The sequence below is a fragment of the Urocampus carinirostris genome, chromosome 2, assembly GCF_059441175.1.
Source record: "Urocampus carinirostris isolate Australia breed hairy pipefish chromosome 2, RoL_Ucar_1.0, whole genome shotgun sequence".
In the NCBI taxonomy this organism is placed as follows: domain Eukaryota; kingdom Metazoa; phylum Chordata; class Actinopteri; order Syngnathiformes; family Syngnathidae; genus Urocampus; species Urocampus carinirostris.
Window position 1 is genome coordinate 55,060,276 of NC_142350.1, and position 15,189 is coordinate 55,075,464.

General features: G+C 39.1%; 1 protein-coding gene across 3 annotated transcripts in view; it reads left to right on the plus strand.

Annotated features, from left to right (window-relative positions):
- Nucleotides 1-15,189, plus strand: part of ptpn3 (protein tyrosine phosphatase non-receptor type 3) — a 44,968-nt gene that overhangs the window by 24,203 nt on the left and 5,576 nt on the right. For 2 of the 3 annotated variants that reach the window (XM_088327188.1, XM_088327189.1), the window contains exons 9-24: nucleotides 2,786-2,903; nucleotides 2,993-3,080; nucleotides 3,182-3,270; nucleotides 3,374-3,437; nucleotides 3,695-3,897; nucleotides 3,992-4,117; nucleotides 4,188-4,349; nucleotides 5,507-5,585; nucleotides 5,659-5,736; nucleotides 5,819-5,875; nucleotides 6,579-6,735; nucleotides 6,814-6,989; nucleotides 8,150-8,240; nucleotides 8,366-8,427; nucleotides 8,510-8,656; nucleotides 11,302-11,430. In XM_088327188.1, coding sequence (XP_088183314.1) covers nucleotides 2,786-2,903; nucleotides 2,993-3,080; nucleotides 3,182-3,270; nucleotides 3,374-3,437; nucleotides 3,695-3,897; nucleotides 3,992-4,117; nucleotides 4,188-4,349; nucleotides 5,507-5,585; nucleotides 5,659-5,736; nucleotides 5,819-5,875; nucleotides 6,579-6,735; nucleotides 6,814-6,989; nucleotides 8,150-8,240; nucleotides 8,366-8,427; nucleotides 8,510-8,656; nucleotides 11,302-11,430 — 1,826 coding nt within the window. The remainder of the gene's footprint in view (nucleotides 1-2,785; nucleotides 2,904-2,992; nucleotides 3,081-3,181; nucleotides 3,271-3,373; nucleotides 3,438-3,694; nucleotides 3,898-3,991; nucleotides 4,118-4,187; nucleotides 4,350-5,506; nucleotides 5,586-5,658; nucleotides 5,737-5,818; nucleotides 5,876-6,578; nucleotides 6,736-6,813; nucleotides 6,990-8,149; nucleotides 8,241-8,365; nucleotides 8,428-8,509; nucleotides 8,657-11,301; nucleotides 11,431-15,189) is intronic. The other variant, XM_088327190.1, reaches the window with a different exon arrangement.

Sequence of the window (15,189 nt, forward strand, 5' to 3'; positions counted from 1 at the left end):
TTCATTATTCCATCAACCACAGCAAGTTGTACAGGTCCTGAAGCAGCAAAGCAGCTCCAGACCATCACAATGCCACCACCATGTTTTAATGTTGGCATCATGTTCTGTTTGTATCTGTATGTATACTAATATAATATATAGCAGACTTGAAACAATTTTGCAAAGACAAGTGGGCCAAAATTCCCTCCAGCATTGTGAAAGACTCATTGCCAATTATTGTAAACGTGTGACTTCTGTTGTCGCCTCCATATGTGGCCCAATTCTATTAGGTTTCCAGGGGCAATTACTTTTTCACATTAGGAATGAGGTTTAATGTTGTTTCTGCCTTAAAAATGGAATCAACATTTCAAAACCGCATTTTTTTTCCTTTGGGCTGTCTCTGTGTAATATTAAAATTGGTTTGATTATCTGAGTGATAAATATGCAAAAACACAGAATTCCGGAAGGGGGATATTGCTTTTTCACTCCACTGTATATGGATAGATTGAAAAAGATGGATATCCGAGAGCCATAAATCGCCAAAAATCAATTGAGTAGCCGCCGCTTATTGGAAGCTAATACAGGTAGCCAATGTCAATCACTGCATCCTCCCAGTTTTAACATAGTTTTGCTCACTGTTTGGCTTTAACATGATAAAAGGAAGTCCCAACAGTGGAAGATATAGGTGTGTTTAAAAATATCTGTATATTAAAGCTATCTGATAAAACTTTTTCACTTTTGGTAAAATGTGGGTATTGCAGCAGAGAGTGTTGTCCGATTTGATTTCAGCAGAAATTATAAAAGTGTCTGTTTGTAGGTATGTTAGGTCCAAAAGCTGCTGTGTATAAGAGTAGAATATGGGCTGGTTGTATATGAGCTCCAATCAGGAGATTTTAGATTAAATTTAATAAAATACAAAATATTTTGGGCTGATCTTGAAACTGATATTTTCCGGACTGTAAGGCGCACGAAAAAAAACCCAAGTTGGCCACAAATTTGAACGTGTGCCATATATCTATTACCTTTTTGGTTCAATTGTTGATCCTGTTATTTGACTTCATAATAAGGGTGGCAATTTGGATCGTACCAGGTAGCAATGATAAAAGCACCGAATACTTGCCACCAAGCTGCTAGGGACATGGATAGTTGTTCACAATTGGAAAACGGCCAATGCTACAGGGCTTGAACCCAGATCGCTGCAGGGGGAGCGCCACATCCTATCCACTAGAACACTAGGGATCCAGAAGACACATGAAAAGGGATCAGGTCTTATCTCATTATCACACTATTTTTGTCAAAAAGAGAATGTTTTCCTTTTCTTAGCTTAAGTCAAGCGTTGTGATTGACAAACGTTTCAGTGTTTAGAAGCAGCCATATTTGAATACTTCAGATCAATCGAATTACTTCACCTAATGCCGTTTTCTTCATTTAGTACAGAACGACCAAAAAGCTTACCACAATGCCCTTATCGTTTTTCAGTTCAGAATCTTGTGCCCCTCCTAATGACTTTGCGAGTCGGTTGTGGAACGGACTTGTTTAATGTCCCCGGCCCAACAATAACATCTTGTCACCAACAATTTGGTACCGTGACTAGAAACAATTTGATGATGAGATAAGACCTAATGCCTTTTCATGTGTCGTTTGAATCCCAAGCTGTCTAGAGGATAACATCCAGCAGACTCCACACCGCGATCTGGGTTTGATTCCAGTTGCGTTTGATGTTAAGCAATTGTATGCAAATGAAACTTATTATATATTCTGACTCATCAATCAAAGCGCAAATATTATTCTGAAACCCTAGTCTTTACTGTAATGTTTTATTCCATGCAACTTACTGTATATAAGGCACACCTAACTATAAGCCGCATGTGCCCACATTGAAACATGAGATGTTTCCAAAGAAAGACAGTACACAGAAAAAGTTTTGATAATATACGGTACCTTAACCCCTTTAAGTTCCGAAAGCCTGCCGGTGGGCCGCCGGTCTTTTGATAAACAAAAACCTGTCTGTACAATGTCATCAGTCACTAAAATGCGTCACGCCACATAACATTGGGAAGCTTAGACTCTTGGGATTCACGATAGGATGACTATTTCAAATCATAGTCATTAGAAAACATTACAATCGGTCTGAAACAAGATACACAAAAACTATAAAGCATCACCAGTACGTTTTATGTAAACTATTTACTCCAAAACACACGATAATGCCGACAAATGAATAGGAATCCGCCTTAAACATTTCTGCTTCTTTCGACATTGCTTCTTGTAATCTGTTCATTTCGCCACATTATTTCAGTTTACAAATAAACACTCGTAAAATTATCCCAAATACGGTAATTAGCGCTCCGCTTTCGATTGACACCTTTTCCATGATAAGGGTCTGGTCATGCGAGTTTTATTCATGCACAAAGCGCGAAGTTACATTAAACCCGCGTCTTAATTGACACATACCTTTACTGCTAGAATAATGCATAAATTAGCCACATCATTGCATAAGCTGCAGAGTTGAAAGCTTGGGAAAAAAGTTGCCGCTTGTTATCAGAATTTTATATCACACTGGCTATTTTGGGGGTATGTGCGCCTTAAAATCCGGCGCGTCTTTATAGTGCGGCAAATACGGCAGTATGCTCTCTGATCTATGTTTTCATATAAATTAATCTGTTTGACTTATTTTCATTATTTTGTTAAGCCCACAACACAGTATGTTTGAATAATCATTTATTTTAGCAGTTTTGTGTTAAGCCTTTTTCTTATATGTGACACCGTCAGCATTTTCACATAACTACTTCTGTCTGACCCATAGCTGAACTCGGGGATCATTGCCCGTCCCAGAAAAGCGGTTACTTGTCCAAGTGCCACTTTATCCCGGAGCAGGATGAAAACTTTCTATCCAAAGTAGAGGATCTGCATCCAAAGCACAAGTAATGTGATTCATGGTTTCTATTCAGACCCCTGTTGTGCTTTGCAGTTGCTTCATTGATTTGACGGTGCGTGTGTGGGTGTTCTCTAGGGGTCTGAAGAAAAATGAGGCAGAGTTGTGTTTCCTCAATACAGCACGGACGTTGGAGTTTTATGGAGTGGAGCTGCACGCTGTCTTGGTATTATGGCCTTTTGCATTAAAACTGCCATTTCATGCTCCACAATCCTTTTGCGGCTGACACTTCTTTGACACTGGTTTATCTCCCTCTCTCCCTCTCAGGACACCAACAATGCCCCTCTAATGGTGGGCTTGGCATCAAGTGGGGTTGCAATATTCTGTAATATGATTTGCTCCAGTTTCTACCCCTGGTGAGTGATTATCAGATTAATTGGATTGATGTTGTTGGTTTTTTTTGTAACGTCAACTTCTCATCCAATTACTTTTTTCAAAATATGTATGTTTCCCGTGTAGGGGGAACATTATCAAGATTTCGTTCAAAAGGAAGCGCTTCTTTATTCATCTTAAACGAAAACATGTAAGTTTTTTATCGTAGCAGTGCCACACAAAAAAAAATCATTAATATTTTGCCCTGAATTTGTAATATAAATCAGATTGCAATTTAGACTAGTGATGCTTCATAAATTATATTGTAAAGAAAGACTTGATGTATTAAAATATTTTTAAGACAAGATTGCATACATACAGCCTTGACACTTATTTGTTACTAGAAACAATATTTATCTCTCTAACAGTAGAGGTTATGTGACCTTGAATGAAATTGATATTCTGCAGGGGGAGACTCAGGACTGTGTGGTGTCGTTTGTTCTACCATGCCCAAAGACCTGCAAGAATCTGTGGCGATCCTGTGTGGATCATCACTTCTTCTTCAGCTGTAACCGTACCGCCAGGAGTGCCAAACTTAACAATAGCACTGTGCAGTCTTACAGGAAGTTGATAACACACAATCTGGGCCTCGCAAACAGTAAAAACGACAGGTCCTTTTTACCACATCATATTTTTTGATGTAATAAATGCAGAAAAGGTTCAGTCTGTTTGAAAAATGTATATTTTATACCTTTTTCCTCATAGTGGCCCAGTCTGTCAACGGGTTGTTGGCGGCATGGTGTGGAACCCGGTCTTGCGGCGGTCTATTTCATCGGAATATTTGGAGACAAAGAGTCTTCCATCAAGATCACCGCCCAGCACACCCAACTGGTATAACTTCCATTGACAGTTCTTGAATTGTCACCTCCATCAACATATTTTTATTATGTCTTTGTTGCAGGCGAAGTCCTCGTGTTCGCCATGACATCCACCAAGTCCGTCCATCATCCATGGAGCTGAGGAGTGAGCTCAAAGACATGTCTGAGGGAGAAGATGTTTTCTACACATACAGGACATCAGTCAGCAGCAGCAAGGAGAGCGAGGGAGACACTTTGCTGCATCAGTGTGTGAATATTAAAAATGTTTCCCTCACTATTTTTACAGGCAGGATGTCCACTAGTGTGGTGCATTTTAGCCAAATATATACTTACCTTCACTAGCTTTACTCCAGACACCGTGCCTCAATGTGTCACTGGGTACAGCTTCCTCGTAAAGAAATACCCTACATGCTTTCATTTTTTTGTATGCCTCAGGGGAAAAAAATGAGACTGGACTTTTTTGTGTCTGAAATGTTTCTACACTTTAGTCCAGGGGGTCAGGAATCATTTTGACACAAAGAGCCATAAAAGCAAAATCGTTTTGTTTTTTTACAAAGCCACACCACATTTTATGCAACAAAATTCAACAAAACCATCAAACCCACTCTCCAGACAAAAGAAAATTACTGGCACATTTTATGTCATTGTGTGACATTTGATAATTTGATCAAATTTATGAGATAAAAATAATCCCAGAGCTTGAGTCCCTTATGATCAAGTATACTCATTTTTTTGTAAATATTGGTTTCAAAACAAGACGCGAGCAGAGTCATTTTGTAAAATGTCACAAAAAACTGCAAAAGAAAGGTTTTCGAATCTTTTTCTCCTTCTGCGCAATGAGCGCCATCGAGAGGGAGTGTGCTTCTTGTGCAGGGATCAAATTGCCCTGAGTGCCTAGCTGACGCTTTCGGGTGTTTACAGTTTGTTCTGTGGGTTTTCATCATAAAGTGTCTCAGAGGTGAATATACATTGTTCAATTAGGTTCCATTTTAAGGATTCCTTAGTGACATACAGCCAAAACGTAATCTGTTAGTGTGTCATCCTGACTGTAAACTGTAGTTAAAACTCTGCCGAAACAACAATGGTTACTTTGGCTTCGCACGTACCAATACTCTGCTTCGTACAAATGTCAGTTCCAATAACATGGAGATAATTTTGAGCAAAATTTGATCACCAAGCCATATGTACTCATAAAAAGAGCTGTATCTGTTGCGTGAGCCATAGGTTCCCAACACCCTTCTCTCGTCTTTGTAAATGTGTAAATTGTGCCTGGACCTTGTAAAATCAACCTGGGATTCTCTCTTACCGTAAATTGCTTTTTCTCAAATCTAATTTTTCTTCCTCTTCAAACCACATCTAAGGAAATATATATCTTCTCTCTTATTGTAATGCATAACCAAAGGTTAGATGAGCTCTTGTTGCAAGCTGATGACAGTACAGCAGAAGAGGATAATGTCAGCACCGCCATCTACAATAACAAGGTAATCCATGAACTTAGATTTAAGGTGGAGCGTTTTTAGTTTTGTATTTTTATGTGCTTTTGTCTTGATTTAGCAGGCCCTTAGTGACGGCGACCTGCTGCTGATTCGAATTGCTCCAGATAATGAGGGCAAGTTTGGCTTCAATGTTAAAGTAAGTAAGAACTATTATTTTCCATCTGTGGCTCTTATTGTTCATTTGTGACTCAATGCTTGCTTTTTATTTCTCCGTTAAGGGTGGAGTCGATCAGAAGATGCCTCTCTCTATATCACATGTTAAACCTGACTCTCCGGTAAAAGCGAATTGCCACATTTAGAGTGGATCTTGCAGAATAACTTGCAAAGACTTGAGTAAAGTTAATGTGTATTTGCTTCAAGGGTGTAGATTTGATCTTGTCATTGGTGTGGACATAACTCATTTTTTAAGTAATCACATAGCATTGGTGGGGACAAAACAGTGATTAGTCAACATTGCCAAAACTACTGATTTGCTTATGGTTTAAGTGTAGCCTAAAATCTTGAAATTTGATGTAATTCTGATTGTATTGGCTTTAGTTTAAGAAGACAATTGCTATTTAAGATAGAGGTGTACACAAAAAAAATCTTAATCAATTTAAAACAGGGCTGTCAAATGTACTGCTATGCCTTGATTCTTGTATTTCACAAATAACATGGAATACAGGTTTAAGTACTTGTAACAAAAACATCACTATACTGCATATGCTTCTAACTTGAATATGCTAAAGAAGCTAAAGAGTTTGAACTGATGGACGAAGTCCTTTTAAGAAAGATTTGAGTATGAAGCACAGGAAAATGTGATATTTATACTTGTAATTGTCACCCTATTGATATATACAAAATTTCACAGCTACAATTCTAGCACTTTTCAAGTTCTAAAGCCATATTTATCTTATGAACAGTCTCAAACATGTAGGTAGATCATTGTGTAGGTAGAGTGTAAATATTTGCTGTTGGCTGAATTTGTCTCCTCTCCAGGCCGGCCGATGTGATCCCAAACTGCTGGAAGGAGATCAGTTGATACTCATTAATGGCCGAGACATTTCTGAACACACGCATGACCAGGTGGTCATGTTCATAAGAGCCAGCAGAGAGTCGCATTCCCGAGAGCTGGCTCTGCTCATTAAACGCAAAGGTCTGCAAGTGGGCATCTAAAAGGCACAGAACGTCTTGAGGCGGCAACAACACACCTTATATTGTCCTTGTTTTGCAGGTCCTGGCCGAGCAACGGCCCTGGTCCTGCAGCCTCCCACCGTCACCGTTACCAATCAATCGCAAGCAGACGGTTCACATTCTCCCGGTCAGTCCGGGCGGGTCACCACACTGGATGAATCGATGCGACAGTTGGAGAGAGGAATTCAATCAGGGACTCTGTGCTTCCACTTTGAGGTATTTAAGTTAAAGAGTGTGATGAAATCGACGACTGTAATTTCTGATGACTTCATTCAATTTTACAGTACACTGTTAAGAGTCATTGCTAATTTTCCTGCCTTGCAAAGAGAGGCACTTTCAATATATCAAGGTGACAGGGTAATTTCATTCTGGGTAACATTTTGGTCCAAGTAGCTCTTTCTCTTGAAGCCTAAAGCACATACAACTAGTTCATGTCTCTATATGTCAATGTTTTGTAGTATAATTGACAAGTCTGTACAGCAAAAGTTATGACTTCAGCTTTCATTTTATGATGAGTCCTGTCAACCGCCAGAGGCTGTGGATTAAGCACTGAATATTCGCATAATGAAAAATATTCAGTGTTTCATTCACGCTTCGGGCAGTCAAGAGGACAACATAGAACACTTACTATGTATAATGCACTAAAATCAAGGGTGTTTCAAAAGAATTGATCTCCTTTGAATACTATTTATTATTGTAATCAATATATGTATTTGTCTGTAGTAACTCACGACAATTTTTTTTAATTATGATCTACTTGTTACCTGAAATATGCTTCAGCGTGTATGGCAGGAGCTGGATTTCCGACTTGACGTGCCGTGTCTCTGGCAGTGCGCATATTGAACATTTGTGAAAGCGTTCACAAACAATATTTCGTAACTATTTCTAATCAGCAGCACGCCAGCGCAGTGGTTTGCGCGTTTGCGGCACAGTTCTGAGGTCATGGGATCAAACTTTCCTGTGTGCAGTTTGCATCTTCTCCCCGTACTTGAGTGGGTTTCCTCCAGGCTCTCCGGTTTCTTCCCATGTTTCAAAAACATGCATGTCAGGTTAATTGGCAGGTCCAAATTGTCCCTATGTGTGAATGAGCGAGTGAGTTGTCTGTTTCTGTGTGCTCTGCAACTGGCTGGTAACCAGTTCAGTGTGTCCACTGCTCGAGGATGGCTGGGATGGGCTCCAGCACCCCCGCGACCCTACTGAGGATAAGTGTGCAGATAATGGATGAATGGACGCATATAAGTGTGCGTTGTAAACGAATAAATACAGCAAGTTTCTTTTATGATTCCATTTTTCATTTGTTAATTGGCGATAGATGTTTGTTGTTGTTACTGATGCAGTGTGTTTGTCTTCACCAATTTCCATTCCGCCGTTTACAGAATCTATACAGAAGGAAAGCCGGAATGGCACTGAGCTGTGCTCGGCTTCCCAAGAACATGGACAAAAATCGCTATAGGGACATATTGCCTTGTGAGTATTTCCTTTTACTCACTTTATCCTTTATCCCAACCAACCTTAAATCACTTCTCGGCAAGATTTTATTGGGTGACACGTGGGGGTAATGCTCACATGCCCATGTTCCACCCTGCTTGCAGATGACGCAACCAGAGTAAAGCTTCAGGCTCAGGAAGACTACATCAATGCCAGCCATATCACGGTGTGCATACAGTGACTGATTTACATCTCTTGAACGGATAGGTGTAAATCCCTGCGGTTGTTTACATTTGCCTGTTTCGTAGGTGGCACCTCCGGTGTCTGGGGAGTGTTTACGTTATGTTGCAGCTCAGGGTCCACTGCCACAAACCTGCTCTCACTTTTGGCAGACTGTTTGGGAGCAGCAGTCACACACCATTATCATGCTGACAACTCTGACAGAGCGGGGAAGGGTATGCTTACAATTACATTTCTTTTTCATTTTCATACAAGTGACACATCATTTCAATGCCCTGTTTTGGTTTTGTTCATTCATCCCTTTGCCAATTATTTATTGTTGGAAAAATAGGCTTCAATTTACCCCTAAAACACGCACTGTCCAAAACATTTCATTGCTAATTTTGTGGCAGTCCAAACCCGTACAAAAATAAAGCGTGATACTTCCCCATTAAGTACAGTATTTTCCACACTTTGAGGTACACCGTTTCATGAGGCACACAACCAAGAAAATGGTATTTTGTCATGTATTTTTCATGTATAAGTCACACAGGACTATAATGCGCATGGAAATAAAACTACTGTAGGAGCTACTGTATTTATACATATACAACCATTTCGCGTTATATACACTAACGGTAAGTTTGCAATGATTGATCGGTTGAAAAATGTCGCTGTCCAAAATTGCAAAGCATTTTATGCAAAGAGAATCGAACCTGGGTTGCGGCAGTGAAACTGCAAAACTTAACCTCTAGTCCACTAGTGGTACGGATGACAAAATGAATAGGGATTATATTTTATCTCATTATTAAACTATTTTTACCCACAGGACCAGAAACAAATGTTAAAGAATGGAGAAAACCAAAAGTCGCCCTGAAAGATATTAGTAAATAACGAGGGAAACAACTTTTGGGTGTATCTGATGATTAGAGGGCTTTGCGTTCATTTATACCTTTTAGGACGAATTTTTGTTTCCTCCTTCAACATTTCTTTCTGGCACTGCGAGTTAAAATACTGTGACAATGAGTTGTGAAAAGAAGCTGTTGGTAGCCTAGTGCAGTGTTTTTCAACCTTTTTTACACTTTGTTTACATTGGAAAAATTTTGTGGCACACCACTAACCAAAAATGACACTGATCAGAATGTTTAATTACAATATATAATACCCCCAGTTTTTACAGCACAGACACTTGATAATGACATAATATTTGCAGAAAATGATTCATAAATGTTTCTATAAATTTTTAAATTTTACAAAGTTATATTGGATAATTTTTCACAGCACACCTCACGATCGGTCACGGCACACTAGTGTGTCGCGGCATAGTGGTTGAAAATCACTGTCCTGGTGGATAAGTGTCGTTGCTCTCACCGCAAATACTCGTGCTCAATTCCCGTTGCATTCAGTATTTTGCGACCTTGGTCTGTGATATTTTTTTTTGAAAGATAAATTATTGCACATATTCAGTAGTAGAGCGTAAAACCTTGTGTAGTAAACAACACATATAAATACTGAATGCATTTCCAATTGTCGTCACGTGTTTCACGGCCCACCGGGTTAATAGGCGCACTCTTCAATTTCTGGCCAATTTGAGGTGTTTTGGTGCCCCTTGGTATATCTTTTGCTTTAAGAATTAATTGCCTTATGACCTTTTCAGGCCACAGCACACATATTAGTTAAAAAAATGTAATGTTGATTTTCATTGTAAATGAAATGAAATGAAATGATCTGCATTTATATAGCGCTTTTCAAGTCAATGAGGACTTCCCAAAGAGCTTTACAATGTGCTTCCCCTATCACCCATTCACACACACTCACACACCAATAGCGGCCGTGCAGCCTTGCAAGGCACCAACCTGCTTATTGGGGGCATTAGGGGTTCAGTGTCTTACCCAAGGACACTTCGACATGTAACACGGAGGAGCCGGGATTCAAACCTGCGATCTCTTGATCCCAAGACGAGCGCTCTACCTCCTGAGCTAATGCCGCCCGTTATGTATATAATATTGGTTATATTGATACATGTTTACTAGTATGACTACAACCTGCGTCTTGTCCCGCTACCCGCATGCACATTACTGTACGTAAATGTCAAGTGAGTTGGGAAAATATATACTTGTTGTATTAAAACAAGCCCGGTGGCTTTGGTGCGTAGGGCGCCTTCCCCGTGACTGGGAGGTTGCTGGTTCTCATACTTAAGACTTACAACATTGGTGCCACCCTACTTGGTGCTCGGCATTAGTTATTGGGGGGGTTTGGTCACCTAATGACTCCCAAGAAGACGTTGCAACACATCAGTTGGGTTGAGCAAGGGGGCTGGGAATCCCCTCCTTTGTATCAATCTCCCAGAAAGAGTCAAAAATGTGAATGTGTTCTTGACTCTACTAGGGGGATATGGCTCCCGTGTATATATATATATATATATATATATATATATATACACATTAAAACTGGGCCCGCGTAGCTGTCCAGGTCGAATGAAATGAGCGCGATAGAGGTCAGTGGAGTAAAGATTGCTTTAAAACTCAAATCATACAAATAGATCTAAAAGGCACAGGTAATTAAGTTATGATTTCTTGTAATTTGCCATACTGTAACTGTATTGTGAGACTTCATCGTCAAGGTCTTAAACAAAGTGCAGCTTGCCTGTTGCTTGGTAACCTGAAGATTACGTTAATTTTCTGATCCCTGTTGAGTGGCCTGACATTTTTCGCTTTTGTGGAGGCCGGCGCACATATTAACAATCACTTCACATGCCGCTCCTGATGAATCTTCATTCCGATTGCCGGTCTGCAAAAGTTTGATTTCAAGAGCAAGGAAATGAGATTCCTAGTGATGACTCAAGCTCATTGAAGAAACATTATTTGTGATGCATTCGCAGACCAAGTGCCACCAGTACTGGCCGCATCCGCCGGAAGAGAAGGATTACGGACACATGCGCGTGAAGTGTCACTCAGAAGAGTGTAACCTGGCCTACGTGACACGGCAGTTCACCCTCACACATACTCAGGTACTTTAAAACAAGGTTTTTTTGTTGTTGTTCACTTTTACTTTTTTATTTTTAAACTCTAATACACTTTTTAAGTTTTCCTGCTTTTACTTTTTTTCCGACTGGGTAATACTATGACATATGAATGCCACTTGATAAGATTTTTGTCTAGATTCATGATTTTTCATTTTTTTATTTTGTGGGAACATTGGAGATCCCAACATGGTCCATTTATACTTTTTGAAGGACACCTTAAAGATGAGCTTCATCAGCAATGGTGAGCCAGCATGGCTAGGTCGTTGTAGTGCATATTTATGAAGAAAAATTAATATTTTAACCTAAAGTGCATCCTTGATGACTGTTTTTCACATTTGCCCCTAACTCTAATTTAGTAATCTGCTTCATAACTTTACACTTTAAATCCAAGAATTGCTTGTTTCAGTGTTCTAATCTCAAAAGTAAGATGATTTTTTAAAATTTTGTCATGGTCACAGGTAGCAAGTTTACTCAAATTAAACCTGGACTACATTTTGAGTACTTGATAAGTATATAGTTTAGTAGACACCAAAAGGAACAGATTTTAAGCTCTCAAGGAGAATAGGAGAGGACTGTACGAAAACTTGCTGGATGCAAACATTCTAACCTGTTCTACAGGTCCTCCCCTGAGCCGTTTTTTCTTTATTAAACACCCTAAGTTAGAAAAATCAGATCAGCCCTTAAGGGTGAGGATATATCAGCAACATGATTGGTCAATAGGAACAATGATGTAAATTGCGCGTAATAGTCAAAATAACAAACAATAGAGAGCCGAAATACTGAACAGCAGTGCACAGTGATAGTCAAAATAACCAACAACCATCCTAAATCATCTACTTTGCAGGTGGCCAATAGTAAAAACAGAGCCACGTTCTTTATTGTACACAAGCAGAATAAAAACAAATCTGAATAAACATTAACTGATCATTTAAAACTACACCCACAGTGGCTTGCACAGATATTTTTCGGGGACAAATGTCCAGTGGGAAAAAAATTGTGTCCTGCACTTTGCTCATTAAAATTTCGATTTAATGTATAAACTAACACTTTTAGAAGGAATATTTCTGTATAGGACCAAATTGCACTCAACAGTATTTTCCACGATTTACACATCAAAAATTATAAATTACAATAAGTTTCTATAGTACGATAATTTTCATTTATTCCTTTGTACTGTACCAAACCACTTGCTAAAATGTCTTAGAAATGTTGGTGCCATTTGAATATCAGCACTTTTTTACACGATCTGAGAACTTTTGGCTCCCTAGTGTTTTCTCCCCTAAGATTTTTCTCCGATATATAAAAAATAGGATAAAAATGTTGACAGTCTGCACACAGGTTGACGTTGCAACTTTTATGATAGAACAGTGTATAAAACATTGTCAGTCATTATTGATCTTTGTAAATTGCTGAATCTTCATACAAATTCCAAAAGGATAGTAGTTTTTATAGTGAGCAGTAGGGCAGTAGCTATAGCACCATCTAGTGTCTATCTGTGCACATGACCGCTCTCCATACAAGGAAAAACTGAGGCTCAGGTAATACTAGGTTTCCATGTCATCAATATAAAAAAGGTTTTAATGAAAGTGAAAATATTGCAGTATGCAGGGTTCAAATGGGTGCTTGAAATCCTTAAATTTTATTGTTGTGTTTTAAGGTATTAAAAAGTGCTTGCATTTTGGGCGAAGTGCTTGTAAATGCTTGAAATTGTTGCTATCTTTCACAAAAACTGCTTACAAATGACATTGACACCGGCCATAGCTATTCTTTCTTTGTGATTAACGGCAGCTGGCATTAGTTTGTATGGCGTGAAGCATTGCGCCCAAGAGGACAGGTGCATGCTACACTTAAACAGGGCACTATGAAAAGTGTATTAGTGCAAGGATAGCGCATCAATTATGGACATTTATTGTGGCCCATGCAAAAGTCTCGTTTCCCAGTGGTAAATTGTAAGAGGAAGAACCTTCTGCAACTAAAAATATATGGTACATATTACCGTCATTTTACCCAACACCTTTATTGGGAGGGATATGTGTCAAAACAAATATATTCATGATTTACCCCTGATGTATAAATCATTTGTCTTGATAAATGCGCACACATGATTAAAAGTTGCATACGTAAATCGCAGATCTATTTCTGGTTCAGCAAAATACCCACTGGATTTTTTTGTTTTATTTGTACAGGAAAATATGCTTTAAAAGTCCTTGAAAAGTGCTTGAATTTGGCCATGAAAAAGCATTACAGTAATGTCCTGTACTCGGAAAAACGTGCACACAATACAAAATCTAACTTACAACAACGTCCGGATATTTTTCGAAGTCCCGAAAAAAAAGGTTAGTATCCACCGTTTTACGTAAGTCGAATGGTTTTAAGTAGGAGGGTGTCTGTAATCCAACATGCACAGGAACTGACTCAATGAAACTCTTTTAAGACCATTGTGCATTTGCTGTTTTTACTTGAATGACAGTCTGTATATGCCATGCATTGTGTCTATGACAATGGCTTTTATAATCGCGTGAGTGAATTATGACAGAATACACAACAATATTTTACTGTGACATGTGCCATTTCTATGCCAAATTACCAAGAGCCTACTCATGGTCATTTCTGCGTAGGCGGGATGGCGTGTACATAGGTAATAAAGGCCAGCAAATATAGGCGTGAGCATGGGCAGGTGCGTTTCCGGGGTGCACACTCACCATGCCGGATAATCAGATTGGATTTTCCACGCTAAGGTCTCCAGGGAACCTAGCACAGCTCGCGGTGGCATGAAGTATATTTACGTGCTCGCATGCACAAATACTCGAGTGTAAGCCCATCTGTTATCCTGGAGATGCTAGTCAATCCCCGCATGAAGTCACAGACTGCACGCCCTTTAAAAAGAAAAAAAAACACTGAACTCTGCTTTTCTGCCCTTCTCCCTGCAATTTTCTCCACCTGTTTATCTGCTTTTATCTCACAGTTGTCGTCAGCCTGCACTCAGCTCACCTTGGTGTCACGTGCAGCGTCATTGTTTTTCCACATAACAGACACCCTGTACATTTTGTCCTCTCAGATAACAAACGCTTTTACTGTCTTTTCTTGCCTGGTTCATTAATGTACCTGAAGATGGTTTGATGTTACTATAGTGTATAAACTCTTTGAATGTTAATCAGTTTTAAAAATGAAACAATTTTTGGAATTTCGACTATTTTTCAAGGTCTATAGAAAGCAGTGTTTTTAGGTTTTATAAAGGAATAATGCACCCTAAAATCATCTTTCATCTGAAAAATGGTTCTTTTTTATTCCTTTTTCAATAATTTGACGTTGAAAAGTCCTGAGCAGGAGCTTTTTGTGAAAAGATTGATTGCAAGTCAGTGCTTACCTTCGCTGATTTTCAGGGAGTCTGATTATCTTAATGCAGTCCAAATCCGAATTACGATCGTTTCAACACAATTTGGAGAACCTTCATTCGTCAAATGTAATGATGAGCCTATGCTTAATATTGTGTTATGCACTTATTGTTCCGTGATTAGTGTCACAAATGTCCAAGTGTTTCTCAACGATAACTCTAAATGTTCTTGACCTTGACTTAAATGGGTGGTGTGTCGTTTAAAGAATCCTTGAAAAAGTCAAATGTTTAATATTTTGTTTTTAAGCATGTGTTAAAAATGCCCAACTGAGTTCAAAGATCCGTTATAATTTTTTTCTACCCTGCCCATCTGCCTTTGTCTTTTAGCAAAGCTGATTGGGGCAGAATAC